The sequence below is a fragment of the Saimiri boliviensis genome, chromosome 2, assembly GCF_048565385.1.
Source record: "Saimiri boliviensis isolate mSaiBol1 chromosome 2, mSaiBol1.pri, whole genome shotgun sequence".
Taxonomy (NCBI): Eukaryota; Metazoa; Chordata; class Mammalia; order Primates; family Cebidae; genus Saimiri; species Saimiri boliviensis.
The window spans coordinates 98,213,502-98,237,743 of record NC_133450.1 but is presented as its reverse complement, the minus strand read 5'-3'; the positions used below and the strand labels follow the sequence as shown (position 1 = coordinate 98,237,743).

At 41.6% G+C, this 24,242-nt stretch overlaps 1 protein-coding gene across 2 annotated transcripts in view; it reads right to left on the bottom strand.

The window, feature by feature from the left end:
* PYGL (glycogen phosphorylase L) overlaps positions 1–24,242 on the bottom strand; it is a 44,574-nt gene that overhangs the window by 4,203 nt on the left and 16,129 nt on the right. For both annotated transcript variants that reach the window (XM_003930532.3, XM_074393941.1), the window contains exons 5-17: positions 19,457–19,588; positions 14,803–14,914; positions 14,362–14,444; positions 8,153–8,296; positions 7,830–7,922; positions 7,018–7,164; positions 6,524–6,687; positions 5,898–6,012; positions 4,264–4,365; positions 3,691–3,838; positions 3,513–3,571; positions 3,266–3,407; positions 1,187–1,394 (exon numbers count right to left, since the gene is read on the bottom strand). In XM_003930532.3, the coding sequence (XP_003930581.1) occupies positions 1,187–1,394; positions 3,266–3,407; positions 3,513–3,571; positions 3,691–3,838; positions 4,264–4,365; positions 5,898–6,012; positions 6,524–6,687; positions 7,018–7,164; positions 7,830–7,922; positions 8,153–8,296; positions 14,362–14,444; positions 14,803–14,914; positions 19,457–19,588 (1,649 nt within the window). The remainder of the gene's footprint in view (positions 1–1,186; positions 1,395–3,265; positions 3,408–3,512; positions 3,572–3,690; positions 3,839–4,263; positions 4,366–5,897; positions 6,013–6,523; positions 6,688–7,017; positions 7,165–7,829; positions 7,923–8,152; positions 8,297–14,361; positions 14,445–14,802; positions 14,915–19,456; positions 19,589–24,242) is intronic.

Genomic DNA, 24,242 nt, shown 5'->3' with positions numbered 1-24,242 from the left:
ACCAAAGACACTAAGAACAATACATAATGAAAACTGCAAGGCTTTTTGAACTGACTGCACCATGGACTACGCCATAGTCAAGCCGTGGTGACCCCTGTGACCCACACGTACACCTCCAGATGGCCTCCCGGAGCCAGAAAGTCTAAGGTAACAGAAAAAAAACGCAAAAGGAGAAGAATAGCTAGCTCCTGCAGTGCCTAATTAACTGACCTTGTGACATTCTAACATTGTTCCTGCCTCAACTGTTAAGTCAACTTGTGACATTAGACCCTGTGACAGGCCCCCCCCATCTTGGCTTGCAAAAAACCACCCTAAACTGTAACTTTCCATTACCCACCCCCAACCTATAAAACCACCTCCTATCCCACCATCTTCTGCTGACTCTCTTTTCCAACTCAGCCCACTTTAACCCGAGTGAATAAACAGCCTGATTGCTCACACAAAGCCTTTTTACGTGGTCTCTTCATTCAGAGCATGCTTAACAAAAACTCTAGTCAAAGAGCAAGAGTCAAATGTGGTAGAACACAGCAAGGTCCATTTCAAAGCAGACTTTATAGCTCTAAATGAACATTGTATTAAGCGTTATCAGTTGCTTTTCGGATCCACAGATTCTCAAAAGTTGTTGCTACTGAGTGAAACTGACTTCCAGGAGTCAGGAAGCATATTCAACATCCTCCAAATGTTGCTTCTGTGGGCAGTATTCTTTATTTTGTGCTTGAACTCAGGTTAATAAATCCATCCAGATATTAAGTGAAAATAAATGTTCCCAAATGCTTCTGTACACCCATGTCTATTTTCTATCACATTTTAGTCCATCTCTTTGAGATCTTAAAGGAGCACTAGATCATGGTTTAAATTACAGGCAACCCTTCCAACTAGAAACTGGTTCATCTTTTGATAAAAGTAAGAATCCTACATATAGAGGAAAGAATAGCTCTTTGAGGTCAGCTCTGCAATGGGTGATAACAAAGAGCAACTCCTCTGTGTAAATGTACTTTTACTTGCTGGATTTAATAATATTAATCTGTGGCCAGGAGTCTCTCCTGCCTCATCATGGGAGATTTCCTGCTGTCGCCTCTTATGTAATCCACCCTCAGTGGGTTATCTGTGTGGGCAGGAAGCCCTCTGAGGTCACATACTTTCTGGAGCAGGTGACCTGCCTAGCAAAGAGAAGCTATTCTCTCACCCTTTCTTGTCCAAAGCAGCCACATCATCTACCCTCATGCCAAAGATGAACAGGTTCTCTTCCCCGGCTTCCTCTGCCATTTCCACGTTGGCCCCATCCATGGTCCCAATGGTTAGGGCCCCATTTAGCATGAACTTCATATTGCCTGTCCCTGAGGCTTCAGTGCCTGCAGTGGAAATCTGCTCTGACAAATCTGTGGCTGGAATGACTGCAAGACAGGCAAGTTAAAATTAGTAATTTTGTCTCTGTAGATCTGTTTGTATTGAATCAGAGCATTTATTTAGTTGGGCTGTTTTAATCATTAAAGTAACACATGCACATCAAGATAAACATTCAAACGGTCTAGAAGGCAGATCACACTCTTTCCCCTTCACTTAGGCAGCCACTTTGTCCATTTAATATGTTTATATTTCTCTTTCTCGAGCTCTAAACTTTGAAGAGTATCTACTGACTGCTACAAACACTGATACTACATTTCTCTTCTTTCTTTTATTCCCTCCAATGTTTGTTATGGTTTTATTTTTATTTCTTCTTCTTTATAAAATATACTGAAATTTTTCTTTCTTTTCTTTTCTTTTTGGTACCGGGTTTCACTCTGTCACCCAGGCTGGAGTGCAGTGGCATGATTACAGCTCACTGCAGCCTTGACCTCCCAGGCTCAAGCAATCTTCCTGCCCCAGCCTCCCAAGTAGCCGCAACTACAGGTGAGTACCACCATGTCCAGCGTTTTTTTTTTTTTTTTTTTAACTGCAATCTCCACCTGCCCGGTTCAAGTGATTCTCCTGCCTCAGCCTCCCAAGTAGCCTGGGACTACAGGCACATGCCACCACACCCAGCTAATTTTTTGTATTTTTAGTAGAGACGGGGTTTCACTGTGTTAGCCAGGATGGTCTCGATCTCTGCCCGTGTCAGCTTCCCAAAGTGCTGGGGTCACAGACATGAGCCACCATGCCCAGCCATGGCCAGCTAATTTTGAAAATTTTTTGTAGGTATGGGGTCTCCCTATGTGGCCCATGCTGAACTTCTCTTTCTTGATCCATAACATTCAGAGTGTCTCTCCAGGACTCCTCTTTGGCAACTTGAGGAGATTGGATTGTCTGCATTCCTTCTACTTCTCACCTCCTTCCTTCCACTTTCACTGCAGGGAAATAAGCCACACACAACGGAGGTGTGCCTTCGTCTAGACATCAAGCCTCTGACTGTTCAGGCTGATTTGCACACAAATTAGAGTTGCCTGAAGCACTTCCTTTGACTACAAAGATCAGGACCACTTCTCTGCTTTACTCTGAGAGCTTATTTGTGGTTTAAACATATCTTCTTTTGCATCCCTAGAAACCTGGCTCTTTTCTCTTTATGCAGAGAGTTCTTAAACAGTAACATCAGAGGACCTAAAAACACCACAAAAAGAAAAAGCTCCCTTTCTATCTTTTCAGTTTGGGAAGTGGGTGAATACACAGTTGGGCATTTGCATGTGGATGGTGCTCGGTGAGCTTGTGACCCAAATAACCAAAGAACCCAGTGGAAGAGAAAGAGACACTGGCTTCTTGCCCATCTGGCTGTCCCCATGTGGGAGCATCATGCTTGATGCTGGAGTGCCCATGTGAGGCACATCTAAGCCTCGTGCTTTGGCAGCCTGACATCTGTCCTCATTTATTATTGCTACATGAGCAAATGACAGCCCTTCCTCTCACAGGGTGACCAAAGGAATATCTGAGGACTGGGGAATTGGTGTTGTCTTGCAAAACTGGGGCTGGGAACTGAAGACCTTTACTCTCTTTTGCAGAGCTAGTTCCAAATGATGCCAAACCTCAAGGCTGCCTCCCCCAGCACCTAGCTCTCACTGGCTTGGAAGAAAATGTGCTTGCAAATATATTTCTGTGTTACTGACTCCAGGACATCAATTTCATTGTGACTTGGGTCACTTTAAAAACTCTTACCTTAGGCGCTTATTCTGCATAAGAATGACACCTTCTATCCTAAGTTACTAGCTCCTGGAGGTTGGCTTGGCTGCACCATCTTTCATGCCACGTAATCTCTAGTTTGCCCTGGCCCCTGCATGTTTTGCAATGAGGATAGTACCTTTTTCAGCAAGAGATACTCTGTAGTTCTCCAAGAAGATGACTTTTAACTTGCTTCCAACCATGGGGTCATTGTTCACCACATCTGCCACTGAAGTGATCAGCTTTATGATCATTTTGGCCATGTGATATCCTGGGGCAGCCTTGGGGAAGAAGTTCAAACGCATTGACAGAAGGCAGCCGTGATGAAGTAGAAGAACGGCAAGAGATTAGAGCCCTCAGGTCCCCATTGAATAGAATCAACTTACTTTACCACCAATGATAACTGTCCTTGGCACGAATAACTTCTTAGGGTCTTTCTTAATGCCTGAAAAAGATGGAGAAGCGGATGGAATGAAAGACAGCTGAAGGTCAGGGCGGTGAGACCTACGCTGAAGCTGCTGCTTCCACCTGGAGGCGGGCTTGTTGGCTACAGGGCTGACTCACGGTTGTACATTGTGATCACATGCAGACAGTTCAAGAGCTGTCGCTTGTACTCGTGTATCCTCTTCACGTGGACGTCAAACATGGAGGATGGGTTGATCTTCATTTTGTACTCCTTCTCCAGGAACTGAGAAAACTTCAGCTTATTCTCCTGTTGAGGCAGTGCATGGTGCCAGAGCTCTTTTGGCTCAGAAGCATCGGGTGGTCGTTTTTTTTTATTTTTATTTTTTTGAGACCGAGTCTCACTCTTTCACCTAGGCTGGAGTGCAGTGGCACGATCTTAGATCACTGCAACCTCCACCTCCCACATTCAAGTGATTCTCCTGTTGGGGATCACAGGCATATGTCACTACTGCCCGGCTAATTTTTGTAATTTTAGTAGAGACGGAGTTTCACCATGTTTGCCAGGGTGGTCTTGAACTTCTGACCTCAGGTGATTCACCCTCCTCAGCCTCCCAAAGTACTAGAATTATAGGCGTGAGCCACTGTGCCCGGCTGGGTGGACTGTTTTTAAAAACTACAGGATAAACGCTCAAAGTGAGTGATCGGGAGAAGACCCACACCTGGAAGGCTCACCTGCTTCACATTGGAGAGTTCCCGGAGGAAGACATCATCACCCAGGAAGCTGTGGAGCTTTGTCAGCTGGCTCAGGTCTTTCACATAGTCTTCCCCAATTTTCTTTCAATTGAAAGGAAAAGGTGACTTCAATTTAGGAATGGTAATCAAGCCCAAATGGGCAGTTTCTGTCAGTATTTCTCTCCATCACCTACCACAGTACAGTTTACATATCACACAGAACACAGGATAGTTTGACTCAAAGAAGAGGCTATAAATTTTACGTGGGAAGATCACTTTTGCTAGTATCTTAAATGTAGGTTCAGTGGTATTTTTAAAATTATTTTAACTAATGAATTAATTTATTTTTGAGACAGAGTCTCGCTCTGTTGCCCAGGCTGGAGTGCAGTGGCAGGATCTCAGCTCACTGCAACCTCTGCCTCCCAGCTTCAAGCAATTCTCCTGCCTCAGCCCACTGAGTAGCTGGGACTACAGGCAAGTGCCACCATGCCAGGCTAATTTTTATATTTTTAGCAGGGATGAGATTTTACCATATTATTCAGGCTGGTCTTGAACTCCTGACCTCATGATCTGCCTTTCTCAGCTTCCCAAAGTGCTGGAATTACAGATGTGAGCCACTCCCCCTGGCCTATTTTTATTTTTATTTAATTTTTTTAGAGACAGGATCTCACGCTGTCACTCAGGCTGGAATGCAGTGTCGTGATCATAGCTCACTGCAGCCTTGACCTCCCAGTAGCCAGGATTACAGGTGCATGTAATCCTGTAATCACCACACCTGGCCACTTTTTAAAATTTTATTTTTGCAGAGACAAGGGGTGGAGGGTTCATTATGTTGCCCAGGCTGTTTTCCAACTCCTGGCCTCAAGTGAGTCTCCTGCCTAGGCCTCCCAAAGCACTGGGATTATATGTATGAGCCATTGCACTCAGCCAGCTTCACTGGTATTGAAGTGTTAAAAACAGGAAATCTACTTATAAGAGTCTCAGGAACCAAGCTTCTATTAGTTATTTATATGAGCTTTGTTATCCTCTTTTACTAGAGAAAACTGTCTTCTATGTGGGTGTCCTATGAATACTGTTAGCTGCAACTAGCTACATAATTTGCGGGACCTTTTGTTTTAAAATTAAGAATTTCAAGATGACAGCTGGGTGTGATGGCTCATGCCTGTATTCCCAGCAGTTTGGGAAGCCAAGGCAGGAGGGGGTGGATCATCTGGGGTTGGAAGTTCGAGACCAGCCTGGCCAATATGGCGAAATCCCATCTCTACTAAAAATACAAAATTTAGCTGGGCATAGTGACGTGCGCCTATAATCTCAGCTACTTGGGAGGCTGAGGCAGGAAAATCGCTTGAAACCAGGAGGTGGAGGTTGCAGTGAGCAGAGATTGCACCACTGCACTCCAGCCTGGGTGACAGAGTAAAACTCTGTCTTAATAATAATAACAGTAATAACAATAATAATAATAATTTTAAGATGACTACAGCAGAGATTTAAACCCAGCAAGAGCCCTGTGTGACTATACAAGCCACATCTGGGGAAGCCAGCCTGCTGCAGATGGGATTTGCCAGATATAAGTCTATCCATATGCCTCTTGCATTTTAGTCAGGCCTCCTTTCCTCTCAGCACTTCCCAGTTACCTCTGCTATGAGCTCTGCAAGTCCTGGGTTGCAAAGTAAAAGCCAGCGCCTTGGAGTGATCCCATTGGTTTTATTCTGAAACTTGTCAGGTTCTAGCTCACTGAAGTCCTTGAATCTGGAGATGGAGGAGACACATCACTGAATCTGGCTGAAACAGCAGGGTCCTACATACTGGATAAAGTTCAGAGTTATATGCAAGAAGCCAAGTGCAGGCTTAGAAAGGTTACATAAAGGTAGAGGGACAGGCTGACAGCAGCTATGGCTGTCATTTAAATAGAAATTCATTTGCCACTCAAAAGAATTAGCAGAAAAATTCCAAATCTAATTACCTCCATCTGACCTCTTCACAGATACACATACCACACTTTCAGTAGAATAGTTTTCTGGTATTTGTTTGTTTGTTTTGGCTCCTATGTCTAGAATTAGGATGGTTCAGAGAGGAAAGCATTTTTTTCTTTCCTTTTTTTTTTAAGAGAAGAATTTTTTATATAGAAGAAAATACTTTTTAAACATTTTAACAAGGCCTTTCCTCATCCCTAAGTGCAATCTTAAGTGCCCTGCATTTAGTAGCACCATTCCATTAATGGATCAGTGTCAGACCCACTGCCAGAGTCATGGAGGCTCACACTTCAGTCTTCACGATGTTTGAGTGGATTTTAGCCACGCCATTCACAGCATGGGAGCCCACAATGCAGAGATGGGCCATGTTGATCCTTTTGCTTCCTTCCTCTTCTATCAGAGACATCCTTCTCAGACGGTCAACATCTTTAGGAAATAAGGCCACAATTCTCTAGCCAAAGGAAGAGAAAGACCTTGCTGGTCACTCAGGTTTAAAGCAACATTGGGATAACGCTGTTCGCGTCTTAAGCAAAATCTTTGGAGTACTCAATATAATAAACTTCACTTCCATGGACAGGGGTGAAGTTAGCTCTAGGGAGGTGCCATCCCTCCATTTCAGCACTTTCAAAAAGCTGCCTTTGCTGGAACCCCACTCGGACTTGAGTACTTTTGATGTATCAATGATCGAAAGATGTTCGGTAAGAGGGAACACTGTAGCCATATGTAACACCTTAAGACTTTGCCCTCATGAAGGGAAAAAAAATCTCTCAAAATGACTTACATCTAAGTGCTTCTGATTTATCTCATAAATGATTTCCAAATGTCGAGGGAGCAGCTTCTCCACCAGGTCCACGGGCCAGCGCTCCAGGGCTTCCGGGAGCACTGTGTGGTTGGTGTAAGCGAAGGTCTTCTGGGTGAGCTCCCACGCCTGGGGGAAGGGGAGGTGTCAGCGGCTTCCCCTGCAAGGGGGCACCCCACCGCACAGACCACACCCTTCTTCAACCCTGCCCTTCCTGCAACAGGACAATTCTGAGTGTGCATAGTCAGACACACTCGATTCCACTAAGTTCTTGAATAGTCCAGAGAATGAAAACATGTTCTGGGTGTGAGGGGAAGCCATTTGTAAAGCTGTCTGGTGAAATTAAGACAGCATTCTGATCAATCTATCTACTATCCTTACATGCCTCTGATTTATCAAATATACAAAGACTGAGAAATAAAAACCTAAGTAGTGCTGTCAGCAAGTACAAAGTATGTAAAATGCTAACTTCTACAGCTATGGGGACACTCAATTAGCTGTCTTCTGAGGTTAGAGAATTTAATTTTGAATCTTTTTCAACACAAAAATGGTAAACACCATATAAGCTTTAATACAGCTACTGATTTGTGTCCCATTAGGAATGTATTCATTTATTTATAGTCTTACTTCCCTGTAAAACTCTAAGGATGGAGAAAGGTCAGCATTAGGGAATAACTGTTGGAAGTTGGCAACAATAACTTACTTTGAAAAACTAAAAAGGGAGTTTTTGGTAAAGTCTTTCAACTGCAGGCATTCTGATTAATTAAAGGAAAAAGAAGCCAAACTATCCAGACCTTGGACCAGGGCAATTTTTCAATATCCACAAAAATCCTCATCAGCTCAGGGATGGCGAGTGCAGGGTGAGTGTCATTCAGCTGGATGGCCACCTGGGTGGGGAAAGACATCAGCGTGAAGGTGACGGATGGCTCAGGGTCTGGCTTCTTTGTCCTAACACATCTGGAAAAAGCACCTGATGATATGCCCACCTTCTATGAAATGCTTGATGCACACTATTCCTGCTCTACTTTTATAGCATTGAGGGAGAAGAATTAATCTGGCAGGAAATCCCAGTCAGCCCTCAGTGGACCCCAGCTACATCCACAGACTGAATACTTGCCTGATCCGGGAAGGCATCAAACACAGCTCCTGCTCCACTAGTGGAGCCAAACTTGGAGGCTTTGAATCGGCGGATGATATCTTGCAAGGTTGCAGCCACCACGAAGTATTCCTGCTTCAATCTGAGCTCCTTCCCTTCAAAAAACTTCAAGCCAGAGAGACAGGATGAAAGTGTTTCATACTGTAGATGTGGCCAAAATGTGACTGTTGTCTCCTACCCGGGGAACTTTAAGGCTAAGGCCTATTGGACATCTGCTGAGGGATGGCGGTTGGAATGCCAAACTGTGAACCTTTGCTCTTTTCTGAGATTCCATTAAAACGGCAGCAAAAGGATTCTCCAAAAGCATACAGATAAAGGATAAAGAGGTTGGAAGAAAGACAACAGCAACAACCTTTCAGAGGCTGAAAACCAGATGCATGAGCGGTAAGTGTCAGAAGACCCAAGACAGCCAAATCCTGACCTGGTAGTGGAGAAGAGCCAAAAAGCAACTCAGTGTGTACACTGGAACCCCTCAAGGCTCAGGAATTGGTAGTACCAAGTGCTTTCGAAAATAGGGAAGACGATGAGAGAAAGGTTAATTGACAGCCCAAGGATGCTTGGCCTCAGACCTTATCCCCAGTTCCTGCAGTTGAGCACAACCAGCACCATGTCCATGACTGCCCTCCTCCCTGCAGTCACATGCCTGGCAGGCAACATGTTGGGAAGCAATGGCAGCCATGGACTATGTGGAAAACCACGACTGGCTGAGAATGCCCTACATGACTGTGAGACAGGACTGCAGCCAGGCCATGTTGTGTAGAGTGGAGGCCTTAGAGGCCATGATGGCGGCCAGCTTCCAACTTCCTCCCATATAAATTTGCTGTTGGTCAGCTTGACCGTGTAAATGTCACCAAGGAATGGTTCTAACCCTGAGCCATCACACTTCGATTTTATAGATCATGGAGCTGCCCTATCTTTACCTGGTTGTAGAATTAAAAACTGTAACTCCTATTAAAAATGTGAGCCTTGACTAATATCCAGAATCTATAAGGAACTCATCAAATCAGCAAGAAAAAAAAACCCAAATAATCCCATCAAAAAGTGGCAAAGGACATGAATAGACAATTCTTCTCAAAAGAAGATATACAAACAGCCAACAAACATGAAAAAATGCTCAATATTACTAATTATCAGGGAAATGTAAATTAAATTCACAATGAGATACGACTTCACTCCTGCAAGAATGGCCATTGGCCATAATTAAAAAGTCAAAAAACAACAGGTGTTGGCATGGATGTGGTGAAAAGGGAATACTTTTACACGTCTGGTGGGAATGTAAATTAGTAAAGCCACTGTGGAGAACAGTATGGTGATTCCTTAAAGAACTAAAAGTAGATCTACCATTTGATCCAGCAATCTCACTACTGGGTATCTAGCCAAAGGAAAAGAAGTTATTATATGAAAAAGATACATGCACACACACACATGTGTATAGCAGCACAATTTGCAATTGCAAAGATATGGAACCAATCTAGGTGCCCATCAACCAACAAGTGAATAAAAAATATGTGCGATATATACACCATGGAATACTACTCAGCCATAGAAAGGAACAAAATAACATCTTTTGCAGCAACTTGGATGGAGCTAGAAGCTATTATTCTAAGTGAAGTAACTCAGGAATAGAAAACCGAATATCATATGTTCTCACTTGTAAGTGGGAGCTAAGCTATAAGGATGCAAGGGCATAAGAATGATATAATGGACTTTGAGGACTTGAGGGATACAAGATGACTTACTGGGTGTACACTGCTTAGCTGACAGGTGCATAAAATCTGAGAAATCACCATGAAAAAACTTAGCCATGTAACCAAAATCTATCTGTACTCCTAAAATTATTAACATTAAAATTTTTTAAATGATGAGAACCCTGACCTCGAAATGTGAGCCTTGGACTGGAATATTATTAAAAATAACAAACATGAGCATAGGGGTCTGCATATAGAATATCTGGGGCTCTAAACTACCTAATTATTAAAAGTATTATCACTGACCTATGCCAGTGATCCTATGTCACTGACCTATGTCAGGGTTTCCTATTTCATAGCCTCATAGGAATACATTGGTTATTTCCTGGATCACAGATAATATAAAACAAATATATATATGTATATATATAAAATATATTTAAAATTATATATCTATATAACATATTATTTATTTATTTACATTTACATTTTTGAGACAGGGTCTGGCTCTGTCACCCAAGCTGGAGTTCAGTGATGTGATCTTGGCTCACTGCAACCTCTGCCTCTCAGTCTCCAGCAATCCTCTTATCTCAGCTTCCTGAGTAGCTGGGACTACAGGCATGCATCACCATGCCTGGCTAAGTTTTGCATTTTTTGTAGAGACAGGGTTTCGACACATTGCCCAGGCTGGTCTCTGAACTCCTGAGCTCAAGTGATCTGCCCATCTTGGCTTCCCAAAGTGCTGGGATTACAGGCGTGAGCCATCTCACCAGGCCATAAAACATATTTTGAATGAAAGCTGCAATAAGCTACAAATTACAATTTGGGGGTCTTTGCTTAAGTATGAGATGCTTGATGGAGGCTTTATTGCAACATGAGTTTGTGTACCTTCTGTTAAGAATAATTCCCTAAACTTAAATGGAAATATGAGTCTTTTTCCGTTAAATACACTCCTATAATTAGCATTTTCCTCTGGGATTTAATTACTGAGAGTGGATATTTAAATGAACTAAAAAGTAATTATCAGAAAAAAAGACTAAGTTAATGGAATACCTAATGTGAACATATTGAGATGAAATGTATATTACTGGGTAGAGTATGGGCTAAATTAGGGGAAATTACTCAAAAAACCAAGCAAGCAAAGCAATTAACAATGATTAATTCTAGGATAAGTTGAACATTTTAAGAAAAAGAAAAGTAATCATTATATGAGGACACACATATGCACAGATCAGCTGTCTGTAGCATTTATATAGTCACAATAATGTAAATGCTGATTAAGGAGCTGGTGGAAATTATGATGTAAGTATGTTGAGAGAATTGGGGATGGGAAGTATGTGTGAAGATGTGAGCTAGATTCTCAACTTCAATGGTGGGGAGTCAACAAACGGTTGTAAAAATGAAAAAAAAAAAAAAAAGAAATAGCAGTAACTGCATGTTATTCAGAAATATGGAGGTAAGGCTAGGTGCGGTGGCTCATGCCTATAATCCCAGCACTTTGGGAGGCTGAGGTGGCTGGCCAGGTCAGGAGTTTGAGACCAGTCTGACCAGCATGGTGAAACCCTGACTCTACTAAAAATACAAAAAATTAGCCAGGTGTGGTGGCACGCGCCACCAAGTGATTCTCCCAGGAGAATCACTTGAACCTAGGAGGCGAATGTTGTAGTGAGCAGAGATTCCATCATCGCATTCCAGCCTGGGCGAAAGAGCAAGAATCCGTCTCAAAAAACAAAACAAAAACAAAAAGAAATATGGAGGTAAGTACACAGAAAATCAATTATGTGTTTGTAGAACTTTGATAATTGAAAGTCTGGATTAAAAATTAAAAGTCATTAATAGAAAACCATCTGGAGTCATAGTACAGGTTGAGCATCTTTAATTTGGAAATCCAAAATCTGAAACTTTTTGAGTACTCATGTGACACCGCCAAGTGGAAAATTTTACCCCGACCTCACGTGACAGGTCGTAATCAACATACAGTCAAAACTTTGATTCATGCAGAGACCTACTAAAAATATTGTATAAAATTGCTTCAGGCTGTGTATATAATGTGTATATGTAACATAAATGGATTTTGTCTTTAAACTTGGGTCCTGTCGTCAAGATTCCTCATTACATATATGCAAATATTCCAAAATCTGAAAACATCTGAATTCTGAAACACTACTGGTCCCAAGCATTTTGGAAAGTATACTAAACCTGTACCAATGGGAATTCATAGATGGTGGAATCAGGAATGAGATTTTATTTTATTCTTGGTACATTTTATGTTACTTAAATATTTTTTCTAATGACATATATCATTATAAAAATTATAATGAAGTCATTATTCTCAGAAATAATAAATAGCACTATTGAATTCATCTCTAATAAACTGTAACATGTATTGAGCCAGGAAAGTTTTAAGAAATAAAATGATTAATTAAACACAATCCTTGACCTCAAGAAGTTCAAATTAGTAGGGAGAGGAGGAGTGTAAAGAAGGCTATAAATACAATGTGATGATTTAAAAAAAAATAATTAAGTAAAGCTAAATATACAGTATTTTGAGAACCTGGATGATCAGGTAATTCTTCATCTAAGCCTTGAAAGATGGGTAGTATTGTGTCAGAATTGACACAAAGGGCTAGGATATTCCTTGCAAGCAAAAGATGCTGTACAAGGCAGGGAGGTGGGAAGGAACAGGATCAATAGTCCTGCACAGCTGAGGGCTATTGTTGGGGCAAAATCATGGAAGATGCATCAGGGGACTGGTGACCACACCAATGAAGAACTTAGGTAACATAACTAAGATTCTGTCCTTCGCTTCTAGGCAATCCAAAGTCTTTCAAGAGTTTTAAGCAGGGAACAAACATCTCAAAGCTGCAGAGTGAAGAAAGATGCAGGCTTTTTGGAAGAGAGACTAATGTTTGAACTAGGGCTATGGCTAAGTTGAGGAGAAGAATGAATTTGTTAGTGTAATTGCAGTACAAAAAGGGTTTATCAGCTCACTCTTACAAACAAACAAGCAAAAACATGATCCTGAGAGCTACCTTTCAGCCAACAAACCTAGCCAACTTTTTACCCATGCTAATTTAGTATGTATTGTCAGTTATTGCAGATGATTATTTCCTAGTAAAATTAGCTTTGGTCCTTACGGAAGACAGGAGGATGAATTTCAAGACCCTGGAGGCTGCGTTTGGGTTCGTAGTATGGTCCCAGGCTTGGGAGAATTCTTACTTTGACCCTGACGTAGAATAACTTTTTGCTTTTGGGTTAGAGATTTCTCCAAAATGTACTGAAGTCACAATGCTTTCCTCAAAAGAATAATAACGTAGATCATTAGGTTCCTAAAAATGCTGCAGCAAAACTGCCTTCCGAGAGATTATGATTTTAACACCAAGTGGACATCTGGTATTAAGGACTATTTATGTCCTAGTGCCCCTAAGATCCTTGTTTTCTGCCATCTTTATAAAGCAGAGGGCTAATTTTATTGCTTCTGAGATGACTTAAAGAAAATCATTACAGCTTCAAGAAAATGATTTTACATACAGAGAAGTTTAGAGTTACATATATTTAAAACAACCAAGAATCAATAGCAGTTATGTGAGATCCGTTCCAAGTGTGTTTTGTTTTTGTTATTGTTTTGTTTTGTTGTGAGATTGAGTCCTGTTCTGTCATCCAGGCTGGAGTGCAATGGTACAATCTTGGCTCACTGCAACTTGTCTCCCAGGCTCAAGCAATTGTTCTGCCTCAGCCTCTGGAGTTTCTGGGATTACAGGTGCCCACCACCACACCTGGCTAATTTTTTGTATTTTTAGTAGAGACAGGGTTTTGCCATGTTGGCCAGGCTGGTCTCGAACTCCTGACCTGCAATGATCTGCCCACCTCAGCCTCCCAAAGTGCTGGGATTACAGGCGTGAGCCATCGCACCCAGTCCAAAGTGTGTGTGTGTGTTTTTAACTAAGCTATATTTACAATAAAATTAGAATAATCAATGATAAGAAAAAGTTTAAAGACATAAGTAAGTGGCAGAAGAAACAGAATTTTGTTTACGGGTCTGTCCCAAGGTCTCTGACTCCACCTAGCATTAGGGTAGAGAACCAGAAAGTGCCTAGTCAGTGAGGGAAGGGGCGAGGCAGGAAATCTGCAGTGATTCTGACTTTGCAGATGAAATTTCTATCTGGAAAAGAAGCAGTGCTTCACCAGTGATTTACTTCATCTCTTATATCCAGGTTTTGTTTTAAAATAAATCTCCAGAAACTCCCAATTAGTGATGGGGTCACAAATCAAGGGCAAAATACCAATTCTGATTTCATGAATTATACGGATTTGTTTTCCTTACTTGGTTAGGAGGGGAAATCTAGACAATTCAGGAAGAAATGTGGAGCTTGTTCTGCACACGAAAAAACATTATATTAAATGGTTTTATGGGTTACCGAACAGGCTCTTGTGGAATAAGCTGCTGCTGTAGCCACTGAGAAAGCAATCCTGATCACTCACATTGTCATTGGGATAGAGGACCCGGGAGATGTTCTCAGCCAGGTTTCGGTCCAGCACAGCCTGAATGTAGTCTCCAACATTAACTAGGGAAAAGTCAGAGAAACAATAAATAGTGAAACCAGCCATTGTTTTTGGAAACCTCTTGATCTCACTGGCTGTTTGCTGTGTGTCATGTGGGATTCCTAAAATTCCTAAAAATTCCAAAGGATTTCAACATATCTTCATGCTGGACTTCACATGAGAGTCTGAGAGGGTCAAACTGAAAATTGTTTCAAAAATGCCCTCCCTACTTCCTCCATACAATGCCTGCTTAGTCACTGACGTTCAGATCAGAAACTCAAGGCTTTTTTGTTTGTTTCGAGCTCAATTTGGTTCTAACTACCAACCAATCAAAAAGATTAAGCACATGGATAAAGAATCCAAGGCCTGTGCTGTACTCACAGTCTCTGAGGTTAAAGTCATTGGGTGCCCGAGCAGACCAGAGGCGCATGGTGTTGACAGTGTTATTCATGTATCCAGGCACCGGGGTGTCATATGGCAGAGCCAGGACCACCTGTGGGATTAAACAGAAGCAGCTGCTCATTGTTTCTCAAGTGTGATGACATAGGTTGAACAAGAGGCTAGGAGACTGCACTGAAATTCTATTCCTGGCTCCATCACCAACTCAAATTGTGCGAGGCCTAAACTGAGAAGAGGGTCTCAGTCTGCAGAGGGTATTAGAGGAACATACAATTAGAAGGAGGGGGTTCCTTCCTGACCTGGTACAATTTGGTGACTGGAACAGTCCACACTGATGATGTAAAGAAATCCTTTACCATATTTCTTTTTCTGTTTTGTTGTTGTTGTTGTTGTTTTGTTGTTGTTGTTGTTGTTGTTGTTGTTTTGTTTTTAAATGGAGTCTTGTTCTGTTGCCAGGTTGGAGTGTAATGGCATGATCTCGGTTCACTGCAACCTCCACCTCCCGGGTTCCAGCGATTCTCCTGCTTCAGCCTCCCAAGTAACTGGGACTACAGGCGCGTGCCACCACACCCAGATAATTTTTGGATTTTTAGTAGAGACAGGGTTTCACCATGTTAGCCAGGATGATCTTGATTTCTTGACCTCATGATCCACCCTCCTCAGCCTCCCAAAGTGCTGAGATTACAGGCATGAACCACCGCATCTGGCCCCTTTATAATATTTCTATGTTGACTCTCCCAAATGCCCTTTCCCTGATATAAATGCAGTGGAATGGAATGATGTGGTATTAGTACTCAAAAAAGTTTATCTTTCATGTTTCAGATCAAGCCATTACTCTAATAATAAAATATGATATACGAACAAAGTGACAATGTGAATCTGTACCCACCAAAAAATAGCACTTAGAATATGTTTTACATAGGTTTTTCAGTGATCTGATTTCAAATATGAAAATCAATGGAATAGGAAACGTATGAAGATATAACATCACATATAATATTTAAAATGTGCTAGATTTCAAAAAGTTGCATAAGGAGTTATTTTAGTGCTTCCTATAGTGATCTGCCAAATCAGCTGATAATTAGCTGAGTTGAGTCTAAGTGGTAAGCTTCGGTAAATCTAGCTTGATCTTTGTGACAGTCACTGAAATGGAGAACAGGAAGATGAGCAATGTTTCACAGTATATCGAACATTTATGTGAGAAATGATTCATCTTTATTCCCTGCTGCATCAGAGTCAAGCTCAAAGGAAGGAGAATGACAGACTAATTGAACTGGAGGATGCTAGATCTCATCTAGTGCAACCCACTCATTTTGGACATGAGGGAGCTGAAGCTAAGAGAGAAGTGACTTGCCCAAGGTCACAGTCATGGCAGGACTGAAACTTAAACACGTATCTCTTTAATCGGTCTGCTGAACTATGAATGAATGAAGCATTATAGTCTGTATCAATCACATATATTCAGTCATGCTTTCACGATCACTGTGACCTTGAAGTAATAAATCACCCTCATTTATATCTTTCATTAAGAGACAAAAGTGATCAGTCAGGGAAAGTCATTTACAGGCTGGGATTGAGTCTGGGTTCAAACAAGAGTTTGAGCCTTCTGATCCTTGAAGCATAATTAAGGTAACCCAGAAAGTACACACCTTGGATCTTTCAGAGAACTTGCTCCCTCAGAGCTCACACCAAGGCTGTGCCCTCTGGGATGCTCCATGTTGTTGGGACACCAGGGCCAGGACTTCTCGAATGGGTAATCTTTTGTCTCAGGCTCCATCAGCCTGGCCAGTTGCTTAGAGTTGCCACTGTGGTCTCCTTTCACAGGTGGCACAGCTGTGTCACAGTTTGAAGACTTTCTACCTTGTTCTGCTCCCTCTCCCCTTGATCTTTCATAGGCATCCCCCAGTATGTCACTTGCACTTCTCATTCTCTCTGGTGTCTGCTTCCTAGAGGACCTAGACTGACACATGACTGTGTCATTTCACTTTATTGGAAGCCATCCCATGCACACACAGAGTACATCTGGCCTCATGCTCTGACCTCACTGGGTATCAGCTTGGGGTTAATTCATGTGATGACTTCAATATATGAAGCTAAGTTGTGTGGCTTGGGCCAGCTCACTTACATTACCGCTGCCCCATAACCTTGCCTCTGTGGGCCCAGAAACACACACTCTCTCTAATTGAATTTCTGGATACATTATGAAAATATCTAGAGGTGCTTTGTAAATACAAGTTAGCTCAGCAGTGGGACCCACAGTGTAAATAAAATGCTTCCAGGATTGATTGTGTAAACTGCATATTTTAATTTTAATTTTATTTTTTTGAGATGGAGTCTCATTCTGTCACCCGGACTGGAGTGCAGTGGCACAATCTCGGCTCACTTCAACCTCCGCCTCCTGGGTTCAAGCAATTCTCCTGCCTCAGCCTCCCAAGGAGCTTGGACTACAAGCAATGGGCCACCATGCCTTGCTAATTTTTTTTTTTGTTTGTATTTTTAGTAGAGATGGGGTTCACTATGTTGGTCAGGCTGGTCTCGAAGTCTCGAACTCCAGTCTTCAAATGATCTGGCTGCCTTGGCTTCCCAAAGTGCTGGGATTACAGGTGTGAGCCACCATACCTGGCCAGTAAACGGCATACTTTTAGACAGATCAAAAGCCGCTGATTAAGTTTAGGTGCCAAAGTCTAATAGAAAATACTTTCTACTTTAATATCAAACACATATGAATTTCTTTGGGTGTATTAATGACTGATTTGTGTATAGCTTTCCTGATGATATTTGTAAACTTAGATTATGGTCTACTGTTTAATAAAATGAAAACAAACAAACACCAAAATCAAAACAGGAACTTATCTTTAAGTCACAGTATTAGTTTACTCTTCATATACCATTACGCTTTAATTACTTATTTCAACTTCTAATGTGTTATTTCATGTGCTAAATAAATGTATGTTCAGATAGGAAACAGTTTTTAAAATGTCATTATTTTTCTAAACTGTGAATAGCTCTACATGGATTAGCAAAATAAACCATCAGTTTTTTGTTTTTGTTTTTTAAAGCAGCTATAATACAGCTCTTGGCTCTTCTGAAGCAAAATGAAACATTTATTTTGGAATAATAATACCAAACCAACCAAGTTTAACACTATAATACTAAATTTTTCTCCCAAATTTCACATATATCATTTACTTGATTTTATCAAGTTTTAAAAGAATGGCCAGTGCTGAATGTTGTTAATAGGGATTATTTATCAGTGGGCACGAAGACAGCAAAGCTCAAACCACCACTGGGGGTGCCTTCATTCAGTGACAGGGCAATACTCAAATTTAGTTGCAGGATAAATATACGTCCATAAAATAAGAACACTTGAATAGACACCAGCATTATTTTTCTAGGAGTGATATGGCACAAAATAACAGTTTGCAATATTCTGCATTATTTTTCTGTCTTCATAATACATAAGGACTTTGGTAATCTTTTGAATAAATTTCTTCAGTATTAAATATTTATCCCTTTGAAGTTGCAAATAAATGTAAATATTTGGTGCTGGGGTGAGAAATGACTTTTTTTTTTTGAGACGGAGTTTCACTCTTGTTACCCAGGCTGGAGTGCAATGGCGCAATCTCGGCTCACCGCAACCTCTGCCTCCTGGGTTCAGGCAATTCTCCTGCCTCAGCCTCCTGAGTAGCTGGGATTACAGGCATGCGCCACCATGCCCAGCTAATTTTTTTGTATTTTTAGTAGAGACGGGGTTTCACCATGTTGACCAGGATGGTCTCGATCTCTCGACCTCGTGATCCACTCGCCTCGGCCTCCCAAAGTGCTGGGATTACAGGCTTGAGCCACCGTGCCCGGCCTTTTTTTTTTTTTTTTTTTGAGACATAGTCTCACTCTTGTTACCCAGGCTGGAGTGCAATGGCATGATCTCGGCTCACTGCAACCTCCGCCTCCCAGGTTCAAGTGATTCTCCTGGATCATCCACCTCAGCCTTAAGTAGTCGGGATTACAGCTGCCCACCACCATGTCTGGCTAATTTTTCTGTTTATAGTAAAGACAGGGTTTCACCATGTTGGTTAGGCTGGTCATGAACTCCTGATCTTAGGTGATCTGTCTGCCTTGGCCTTCTAAAGTGCTGGGATTACAGGCAAGAGCCACCGCGCCCAGCCAGGAACGACATTTAAAATTATTCAATTTTGTATCAACAATTTAATATAAAAACGAAGAGCTAAGTGTGCTGGTTACTACAGAGCTGACAACTTTCTGGCCAGGTGCAGTGGCGGAGATTGCAGTGAGCCGAGATCATGCCATTGCATTCCAGCCCAGAAGACAGTGGGAGACTGTGTCTCAAAAACAAAACAAAAAAACTAAGAATTTTCTGACAAAGCCGATTGCAAAATGACCCTTGTAAGTCACCTGACCTTCAGGGAGTCAGTTCTGTTTTGACCTCAGCTCCCTTGTCTCCAAAACAAGTGGGTTGCAGTAAAAGAAGTAATACATTTACCTACAAAAATGTGTTCTATTATTCACTACACGACATGCTCTATACTCAATATCACACTATATACTACATATTCAATGTGTTGTCTACTGTGCTAAATACCATACAAAATGCTGGCCATACCAGCACTCTGAATACCTGAGTGTCAATCCACTTGGTCCCGGTCTTGGTGTGTTCTACTTTTCCATAGAAGTGCACAGGCAGCATGAATTCTGGGCGGGACTTCTCCCACGGGTTTCCATGTCTGAGCCAATCATCTGCTTCTTCTACCTGCAAAAGGATACAGTATTACTTAGAATTTATTTGTCAGGAGATGGGAACCTAGCCCTTCAATTGTATTAAATTTAAAACATCTTTAACTGAAACAACTTACAAATACTGACTACTGTTTTGTAATTGTTTGACAGCCTAAATCAACAATTATAATACTTGCCAATATGGCTCTAAATATTTTATGTGATATTACTGCATTTAATCCTCATATTATAGCAACAATATAGGAGGGAACTATGATTCCCCTTTTAAAGATGAGGAATTGTAACTGCTCAAGGTCAAACAGTAACCGGTAGAAATAAGGTCTGCCTTTAGGTCTCTGTGTTCCAGAGCCTGTGTCTTAACATCTGTGAATCCAATTGTCCAGCTTCAGCTAAAGACAGAGGCCTTCCAGGGATGTTTATCATTGGACACCTGGGCCTGTTGGGTTCTCCACAAGGGGTTCAGTCAAGATTCTCATGACTAGAATACACAGAATCAGTTAGAAAATGCTACTTACAGAACATTCTTCTAATCAAACTTACCGGTATAGATAGAGAACTCTACAGGTACAGAACATTATTGCATTATGTAGTCTTTGCTTTTCTTAATCCTCATGTAATTCTGATTTGATAATGAACTATAGATTATAGTTCATTTTGAAAATAACATACACTAAGAGGTAATGAACTTATTTTATTGACAATTTCAGTATTTTCCTAGGTATTTATGTCAATTTATAACAAAATATTTCTCATATAAAATGTTAAACTATGGCTTCTATTTAGGGTATCTTAGACATCAAATACATTTTTCATTTGCAACAAACAAACATACCAAAATAAGACCACCACCACCACCAAACACATTGGAGGGGAATGTATTTTTAAAGTTCATTATTGAAACCTTGAAAATATTACACATACAGTTGGGCATTGCTTAACGACAGAGACACATTCTGAAAAATGTGTCGTTAGGCAATTTTGTCATTGTGCCAACATCAGAGAGTGCACTTACACAAACCCAGATGGTGTTGCCTATTACACACCCGAGCTACATGGTATGGCCTCCTGCTCCTAGTCTACAAAACTGTATAGCACGTTACTAGACTGAATACTGTAGGTAATGGTAATGCGATGATAGGTGTTTGTGTATCTAAACATATCCAAACATAGAAATGGTACCGTGAAAATATAGTGTGAAACATAAGAAACGGTACACCTGTAGCAGGCAGCTCTATCACAATCTTAAGGGACCACCATTGCATATGTGCTCTCTTGTGGACTGAAATGTCATTATGTGGTATATGACGATACATTAAAAAGTGGAATTGTGTTCTGGCCAAAAAGGGGTAAATAAAGCAGCTTTGTTAATGAGATCATCACCAATATGGTTATTTTACCTATTTGATTCCTCATGTTCACCTCTTAGGAAACTCAGCTTTAGTCTTAGATGATATTGCTTAAGAATTATGACACAATGCTGGACATCTCATGATCACCTAAATATGAGTGTAAGGCCTGTCTCGGGAACAGTGTGAAGAGACAGAAAGAAGCACAGCCACTGTCTTTTGAGAGTTTAGACTAAACATTGTCAACAGCCAGACAAATGAATACATGTTCACTTATTCAAACATTGATAGTGACTTTTTGTCAAGAAAGCCAGTAAGCTTCCCACTAATATTAACTACGAGTGTAATGATGAATGGAAACAGGACACATAGCAACGACATCTTTAATTAGGAGAGCTAGGAGTTAGAGAGCTGCTGGAGGAGGTATCAGATGTAAGATGAAGCCTAGGGGAGGCTGGAGAGAGACTTGAGCTTGTCAGAAAACCACATCTTCCTAAAATGCAGATTCTCAGTAGGTCGGTGGAGAGGCCTGAAATTCTGCATTTCTAACAAGCTCCCAGGAGCTCCTGATTCTGCTGGTCCCTAAACCCCACAAAGAGCAGCCAGGAGCTACAAGGCAATGCAAGGTCATAACTGTAATTCTGTAATTCAGAATTAAAAACTAAACTTCCACTATCCCAGTCATAAGAGAACAAAGATAAAACTTTTTTTGAGGCAGGAAGATTGCTTGATCCCAGGAGTTTGAGACCAGCCTGGGCAACATAGTGAGAACCTATCTCTTAAAAGAATTTAAAAATTAGCCAAGTGTGGTGGTATGCACCTGTAGTCCTAGCTACTCAGGAAGCTGAGGTGGGAGGATTGCTTGAGCTCGGAAGGTCAAGGCTACAGTGAGCTGTGATCACGTCACTGCACTTCAGCCTGGGTGACAGAGCGAGACCCTGTCTCAAAATAAACAAATACATAAAATAAAATAAAATAAAATAAAGAAATGGTTGAAGTTTGCCAGTTGATAAGAAGCTTGTTAAGAGTCCATTAACTTGACTGGGCACGGTGGCTCACACCTGTAATCTCAGCACTTTGGGAGGCCAAGGCAGGTGGATCACTTGAAGTCAGGAGTTTGAGACCAGCCTGGCCAACATGGTGAAACCCTGTCTCTACTAAAAATACAAAAATTAGTCGGGTGTGGTGGCAGGCACCTGTAATCTCAGCTACTTGGGAGGCTGAAGCAGGAGAATCACTTGAATCTGGGAGGCAGAGGTTGCAGTGAGCCTAGATTGTGCCATTGCACTACAGCCTGGGCAACAGAGCAAGACTTCATCTCAAAAATAAAATTAAAAAGTCCATTAACTTGTATTTATAACTAGAAACTCTATAATAAAATGATGACATTAACAAAAGATCAAAACATCTTGACTTACAAAATACTTTATGCTGCACTTAGGCAAGGGTCAATTTTGGGTTTTAAAATACTGGGCAATGTGAACACGGCTTCCTGTAACAGGAAAGAACCACAGGCCATGTTTGCCTCATTTCAGCACATAGGGCTGTTGCAAAACCATCTGAAGGTAGTGTATGTAATAGGAGGACGATGAGGAAGATACACTTTTCCCCTGAAAACTCATGTCCATGAAAGAGCTGATGACACTTTTTTTTTCTTTTGCTGAGAAATGCAGCAGATCATATACTGTCCTGCCCCCAAGAAGCCTGAAATGCTCAGATAAGAGAGGTCAAGCTCTAAACTTCCTGCTGTGGCTCACTCCCTGTCTCCTGTGGAAGTCAGAGGTTACAATTGCTTTTTAAAATTTTTATTTATTTTGAGACACAGTTTTGCTCTGTCAGCCAGGCTGGAGTACAGTGGTGCAATCTTGGCTCACTGCAGCCTCCACCTCCCAGGTTCAAGTGATTCTCCTGCCTCAGCCTCCGAAGTAGCTGGGATTACAGGGGCCGGCACCACACACAGCTAATTTTGTATTTTTTGTAGAGATAGAGTTTTACCATGTTGACCAGGCTGATCTTGAACTCCTGACCTCAAGTGATGAGCTTGCCTAGGCCCCCCAAAGTGCTGGGCTTACCTGTGTGAGCCACCACACTAGACCACATTTGCTCTTTTGAAGGAACATACTTACATAACAAGACTAGTCAGCTGACTAGTTTTAATGCCATCAAATGTTGTTTAGTTTTTTTTCCTGCCAAATAATGATTGGTTTTAGTTTCATTGGGCTAACAACTTGTAGGAAACTTTATTTGCTTGCTATTCTTTATTGTGAATCTCTCAGATTCAGTAAAGAACCAGCGAATAATTCTACGAACTTTACAAGGCTTGTTTTTAAGGTAGATTGAAAAACAAGTGTTTCATAACGAGTTGATCTGAGTAGATCTGAGGAAAAGGAGCGAACTATCCCTTCCTGCCTCCACTAAATCCCCAGAAGCTGCAAGGTGGTGATTAATATTCTCTCTACCTTGCTTTCTTCCAATGAATTGACAAATTGGTCTGTAAATTTGGGTTTTCATGTACAGCAATTCCTGAATGCACGTGCTGAATCATATGAAGAGGTGCGGGGGTGGGGGTGGTCAAGATGGGAGAAGAACTTTCATCCACATCCAAGTGAGCTGTCAGAGGTGTTTCATCCCAGAGGCTGCACAGGGCTGAATGAAGCACGTGCAGATTCGTGGTGTGAAAGAGCCAACCCAGGGGCAGGTGGCAGCTGGACGAGGCATTTTTTTAGAGGAATGACTCAATGGAATCTGTCCCAGCCAGCAGGGATGGAGAAGTCAGCCCAGAGGGCTCTGTCGATTGAATTCTAAGAAATGCTCTTCTCTTCACTGACAGGATACAGAGTCCACAAAGAACCAGTGAACAAACAACAGGAGAGTACATGAACTTTGCTTTCTGATATTATAAATAACTGATACATGTTTCTGTGGCACACCAAGAATTCCGTGATGATAATTAGAAGCTTGCTGGGTAACGTGATCCGTGCATGACCGGCTATCACGAACTTGGTGTGGGTTCTAAGAAGTGACAGAGGGTTGCAGAAGCCACTTGGATCCAGCTCTGAGATACATACTGTGAGCGCCTTTCTACCCAGGGCTTTGGTGTGATTGTGAAACGTTTTGTGAGATTGTCGCAACTGTCCTTCTCCCCACTTCCTCCTAGGGGCCAGGTATTTTCACAGAGGACTATTACCGTACTCCCCGTTAGAGTATATGGTAAATCTAGAATTTTAGCAACACAACTATTTTTCTCAGGGGGTTCACAATGAACACTCCAGGACTGCAAATCTTCCTTAAAGAGACTCAAAAATTAAAAACCCATTGACC